Source organism: Tarenaya hassleriana, unplaced genomic scaffold (genome assembly GCF_000463585.1).
Source record: "Tarenaya hassleriana unplaced genomic scaffold, ASM46358v1 Cleome5, whole genome shotgun sequence".
Classification (NCBI taxonomy): domain Eukaryota; kingdom Viridiplantae; phylum Streptophyta; class Magnoliopsida; order Brassicales; family Cleomaceae; genus Tarenaya; species Tarenaya hassleriana.
Window position 1 is genome coordinate 2,199,116 of NW_010967707.1, and position 6,512 is coordinate 2,205,627.

General features: G+C 33.0%; 2 protein-coding genes across 2 annotated transcripts in view; both read right to left on the bottom strand.

The window, feature by feature from the left end:
• Positions 1–3,801: 3,801 nt before the first annotated feature.
• Positions 3,802–6,126, bottom strand: LOC104826376 (exosome complex component RRP41-like). The gene is made up of 7 exons (XM_010559040.2): positions 5,940–6,126; positions 5,372–5,450; positions 5,169–5,271; positions 4,956–5,076; positions 4,620–4,708; positions 4,278–4,427; positions 3,802–4,059 (listed from the first exon to the last, which is right to left on the bottom strand). The coding sequence occupies exons 1-7, from the start codon at positions 6,079–6,081 to the stop codon at positions 3,970–3,972; spliced, it is 774 nt and encodes a 257-aa protein (XP_010557342.1). The 5' UTR covers positions 6,082–6,126; the 3' UTR covers positions 3,802–3,969.
• Positions 6,127–6,267: 141 nt separating this feature from the next.
• Positions 6,268–6,512, bottom strand: part of LOC104826377 (helicase protein MOM1-like) — a 9,033-nt gene continuing 8,788 nt past the window's right edge. Inside the window, exon 12 of the mRNA XM_010559041.1 lies at positions 6,268–6,474. Within this exon, the coding sequence (XP_010557343.1) occupies positions 6,395–6,474 (80 nt within the window). The 3' untranslated portion in view covers positions 6,268–6,394. The remainder of the gene's footprint in view (positions 6,475–6,512) is intronic.

The window sequence follows — 6,512 nt, forward strand, 5'->3', positions numbered from 1 at the left end:
ACTACTCTTGAAAGCTTCTTTCCTTCTTTTTTACTTTGTTAATGCATTGGACGTTTGCTTTCATTTGACCATCTTATTCGGAAGTTAAAATTAAAACTTACGGTAATCATTAATCACAGACATGCATGCAGGCTACGTAAATTCTTCATGTTTACTTAAACCCAAACCCAAAATAAAACCATATATACAAGTATATTCAAATTTACCTATTCGAACCTAAATATCTAAGAGATTGTTTTTTTTACGCGACATAAAATTACAATTATAAAATATCGTCCATCGATACACATATATACACACGCATAATGGAAAACATGGCCAAATGGTTATCCGAAAAAAGAAAAACAATGCGAAATGGAGGATAACTATCAATGATGTCTGGTTTCCAGCTTTTGACGTAATTTTTTTGCCTTTACCAAAAAATAATATAAAAACAATAGTATATGTGAGTGTGTGTATAGTAGTGAGAATTATTCAATAAAATTTATTTTTTTTGGTAAAATAATCAATAAACTTATATAACTTATAACCATGAGACCACCGACTTTGGGCTTTGTCCTTCAAGAATTTATGTCGAGTTGTTTTCTGACGGCATACGTCATTTTCCGCTTTTCCATCTTTTCAATTTATTCTATTCGTATTATTTAAAAAATGACATAATATATTAAAGCTTTTTTGGGTATAAATAATATATTAAAGTTGGGTATTAACTCATCATAGGTTTAAGAATCTAGCATACAAATCGGAAATTTTAATTCTCATGGAATCAATTAATAATTTTATTTTAACGGCAAAATTCATAATATAAGAGACGACAAAAAAGATTAAAAGAAAAAGAAAAGAAGAAATTCAGTGCATTTGCATGTGGAAAGGCACTAAGACTGAATGCCAAATTTTCAACGGGGTGGAAAAGTCAAAGCCACGCCATGTGATAATTTAAAACTTTGGACCGAAAATAAAGCTTGTAATCTTTTTTTTTAAAATATTCTTTTCGTCATTATAACGAATATTCTCATTTTGCGTACTTTGTAATATTTTCAAACTAACAAACTTTTGACAGTTAAAAAGATTCAAACCAAAACAAAAACCTCTTTCGAAGTTCAAAAAGTTACGTGAAATGATTTTTGACTGTCGCTATTTATTTATTTATTAACGTTTGAATTACCTTTTTGGAAGCTAAAATAGTTTTCTCAATCATAGCTAGTAATTATAATTGTGAAAAAAAAATCATTTTTTAATCCTCTTGAAGAACTTGTTTGAAATTTGGTTGCTTTTATAACCATGAAATCGAAATTGTATTAAAATATTTAACTAATTAGCTTCTTAGCTATTTACGTGAGACACAATGCAACAAATATTTTCGACATGCACAGTGGTATTTGTGTATTTATTTATTTTTCGGTCTAACCATTATACTAATATATAAATATCAAACTTTGTATCGCAAATTAAAGGGAGATAAATCCACGTGGATTATTCCATAAAGAGAGGAACAAAACAAACACGAGAAGATGAGATGATAAGTTCGTGTTGCGCTAAAACTAGAAAGAGTTGTCCCCTTCTTTGTTTTGCGACAAATCGTAACGATAATTACGTCTACAATGAAAAGTACCAAGTTTATTGATTTTATGGTAAATTTTTTTTTCTTTCTAATATTTAGATAAAATAATAATAATAATAATAATTGATATTTACTATTTAATCCCCACAAAGGATTCCAATAATATTCCTAATCGATTCGAATCATGTTATAAATGTGTGTATTATATATGTATGTATATAAAGTACGCAACCAGTAGATGACAAGTGTCTCGCACTTGTCCACACCATGTTTATCTTAATTATATATGTTTTTTTGACTCATTTTTTTTAAAAAAAATCTAAAATTTAAATAATATAAACTAAAGTTTTAAAAAATCCATGGGATGGGATGATGAGTCGGCATCTTACGTTGCCAAATTTCGTTCGCTCTGTTCGTCAAATTTGACTCGGTAAACTTGGCTTTGTTTCTGTAACATAATAATTATTCTGTTTGCACTTTTTGTTAACATTTTCATCCTATGTGCTTTCGTAATGTCCTTCCTAATTATTCGGAACTAATTATGATTGTTGAGAAATTTGTAAATTTACCATAATCCATGATAATTCTATTCCACATTTAAACTTATTATTATTATATATAATAGAAACGCTATTACTGCATAGTAATGATAAATCACCGAGATAATTACTAAAACCAACTAAAATTTAAATATAAGTTTAGTCTGCAAAGTAACCACACTAACTCTATATATATATATATATATTCGGATTAAATTTGTTTTAAAATTGGTGTTTAATTTGTTTGGTGTGGTGTTAACCGAGACATAAAAAGATCGGGGCAAAGTGGACCCAACAATATTCGTCAGCCCACATCCACGGAAAAGTGGGGCCCACTAACTTCATACTCTCTTGTGAGCCCCACTTCGCGAATGAAAACTATTGTAGATTCCACGTAAGCTATAAACTTTTTTTTTTTGTTTTATTGTAAATTTACACCGGAGATTATATATTGTCTAATAAAATTATTCGGTCCGATAAAATAAAGCTTTTTATTTTTATTTTTATTTTACCTGTGTACATATTGGGCAAGAAAAAATAAAAATAAAATTATTATCATTGTTATTATTATATGTATACGTACGTATAAAATAGAAAATACTCGCCCTAGATTTAATGTATTCGGTTGCATTCCGACCGAACCAGACAATCTTTTCCAAAAGTTAAAGTTCATGTTGGGAAAGAAATGGTTATTTATAATAGATAATATCTGGTTATAATTATCTATATTAAAATTTTTAAAAAACGTCAATCCATAATAATTACCACTGAATTGATGTATGTAATTTCGAATAACTTTTTGTACACATTTTCGATTAAAATTCTTCAAAAGGGTTCTAAATGCAGAAAATAACTGCAAAAGACACACAGGTAAATAGTCCCTTTTGTAATTCGTAGTGTAGATGAAAGGCAACACACACAAAGCAGAAGCCTTTGACTCCGACAGGTAAGAACCGAAAGCATATTAACAGAGACAATATAAATCATTATATATATATAAAAGGATTAATTGATTTTTTTTTTGGATTTGGTCAAAATTTATGGGCCGCTAAAAGTGAAATAATACACTTATTTTGTATATATAATCTTTTATTCTTTCCCATTTCTTCCCAACCACAAAAGGTATCATATCATATTTCCTTAATTTTCATTTATTTTTTAATATATATTCTGTTTTGATTTTTATGCCGCCTTTTATTCCCAATAACCGTCTTAATATAAAAATTCTAGAGATAAATTGAAACTAATATATATATATATATATATATATATATATATATTGCATCTCCTCGTGGTGATTAGTCGATCTGTGACGATTCAAAATATCCAAAAAATATTTAGAGGTTTAAATGTATAATTTATGTAATCGAACCAAATGATCAATCTCTGCTAAGTATCGACGTCATCAGTCCATGCAAATACAATACATTGAATCTAATAAAATATTATAAGAAGATGAAGATGCATCAACTTTTCGATTAGAGCTCATACTTCAATATTATAAAAAATAATAATATTTTTTAAATCCATATACAACGCTAACTCCAGTTTCTGTAAATTCTAAAATCACATGACATTTATATATAATTGCTCTCGCAATTTTCGGCCCATGGGCTTTCTATGTTGTGGGCCCACTTACCTCATGACCCATAATAATGATGCATAAGCTTATGTATATATACATGATACATATAAACACAATGAATCAAGATCTGAAAAAACTCATTCCTTCTTCTGACAGTAACACTACATTGGTCTAAAACCACAGTTCACCAATTTGGAGAAAACCCTAATCACCGGAAACCAATAAACTGATCAATTTCACCATCAAGAACTCAAGATTATATGCCGTTTCTTTCAAGATTGAGATCATTCGAGGGAGGCAGAGGCTGCATGTTTCAGACAATCCCTCATGATCTCTCCGAGCTTGGAACATGCATCCAAACATAGCTGCATTGCCTGCAACATTATCAAACATCACCAGATTAGATTCTTCGATTGCTCTTGTACTAAAACCCAAGAGGTTTCTCCACTGATTCCGACGATCCTCAACTTCCGAAACTTTTCATAAGTACCCATCTCTTTTCCTTTCGTACCATGTTGGACTTCTCTCATTTTCAAGATTATAATAAGTTTCCTCACAAAGATAGTATTGAACAACGAGATTTCCCCGCTACCTCGTTGATTTTAGGAGTTGCCCATTCACCGGTAATGGTTAGTTGAGTGACCTCGTACCGTGATGGCATGCATGTAATCATAAAGCTTCCGTCTTGGTAGCTTTCCTCTTCTGAAACCGGGTCTATGGTCAGGTGTTTACCTATACATGACTAAGTCAAAGGAAAGGTTTTCTTGTCAGCATAAAAAAAAACCAAGAAAAAGTTAACAGATACTGTATCCAAAGAACGATAGATTGAATCAGTCACACGGCTTTCTTGTGATATTCCAAGTTTGTTCATCAAGTGCTCGGTTCTCTAAGTGACGAAGCAGAAGACTTGGGCAAATCTTTGCAGTATACATACCACTGAGACAGCAGTGATAAGGTCATACATCATGATCCCGGCATCTGCTAAGGCAAGACTAGCACACGATATCACGACGGGAAGATCACCTGCAACACAATGCCCATATGAGAAGGTATGGTGCACCCAAACTAACACTGCAGTTTTTTTTTTCCAGATTCAATTCTGAAGATGCATGTGAATTTAAAAAACCCCACAAGATCGGGTAAAAGTACTCTTATCTTGGTCTTGCCTGGATATATCAACCGTGTGAAAATTTTGTGTTTTTTTTTTAATGGAAGAGTTAGAAAATAACTTTTTCGACTAAAGGACAGGAAATAGACAAGCGAAACGTACTGCCTCCAGATTCGAGCACTAACGCAAAAACATCAACCGTTGTCTTCGGGAATGTCTCCAATATTATTACGCCTTCCAAAGCTTTATGAAGCATCGATGAGTATTCTTTGTGGTCATTGCCCTGAAGAAAACAAAAACAGGACACATTAACAAAAAGAATGACAGCAAAGAGTTCGAGTTGGAGATTCACACGAGCAATAAAACCCGCATTACCTGACTGAGAGATGGGGAGGCGAAAGTTGTGTAGCTCACATTGCAATTTAATCTACCGACATCGCTATACATCATCGCTTTCTTACTCTCTCTCGGTCCAAAACTAAGTTACACAAGAACAAGTTACAAAACAAGAACTGAATTAGCATGCAAGATAGTAATAAAAACAATTCCAGAAATTAGATGCTGCATGAATTACTCACACTGATACAATAACTTTAGTGTTCCCAAACTCGGCATAAGCGGAACCAGAAGCGGAACTCACAGCACCAGTTTGAAGTACTGCAAAAATATTCAAAACCCAAAGAAAATGGATTCAAATTTTTTAAAATTCAAGAATACTCATCAACCCATAAACTAAATTTAAAGGGGAAAAGAACCCTAATTTCACAGTTTGAAGTTGAACATAGTCGCATTGAGATTGAATTCCATCATTCCTCCGTCAATATACATAGCATATACATACATCATCAGGATAATTTTAGCATCCCATTAGCTTCACGAAATAAACACTAAATTGACAGCATCTAAAAATGTGACTAACGACATCTAGGGGGAAACAAGAAAAGAAGAAAAGCTTTCACAGTTCAAAAGCAAACACACACACAAACACAAAAAAATGAAAGCAACTACTGAACCCATGATTGCTTCCCCCATTAGCAAGAACCCTAACATCAGAATCGATTCCGAAACAACAAATCCCAACGAAGTATTCAAACTTGTTCTCAGCGAATGAAAAAAAGAGGTTTAGAGGAAACCAGGAGTTTGTACAGGCAGGTCGGCACTGATGGAACCCGCGGCCGTCAGGTCGGACCCAATCGAGATCCGAATCCTTGAAGACGCGATGACGAACTTTGCGGGTCCTCGGTTTCGGCGAATACGTCGTCGGAACACCTCCAGGTTTCGCCGCCATTTTTGTCTCCCCTGATTCTCGTCGGCGCCTGTCTGTTTCCGCGAGTTTGGAGTAAGGTTTGAATCATTGTTCCTTTTCTGGGCTTTTTTTCATACATGTAGGCCCAACAATAGTTCTATTTACTATCATTTTGGGCCTTTCCAGCCCAATTACGTTCACAACTGACAAATACAAATATTTCCCCAGGACCTACAAATCTGTTATGTTATATACGAGTATCTATACCTTCAGATCCCCAAAAATTACAATAATAATAATAATAATAATGATAATAATAATAATAATTAATATTCCACCATCTTTTTTTTATCACTCAGTCATCATCTGAAAGACAGACCACATCTGAAACACCACCAGTTGAATTCCCTCCACCTTGTTCCAGTTCCTGTTCCTGCCGGTAATCATTAATCACAGACATGCATGCAGGCTAG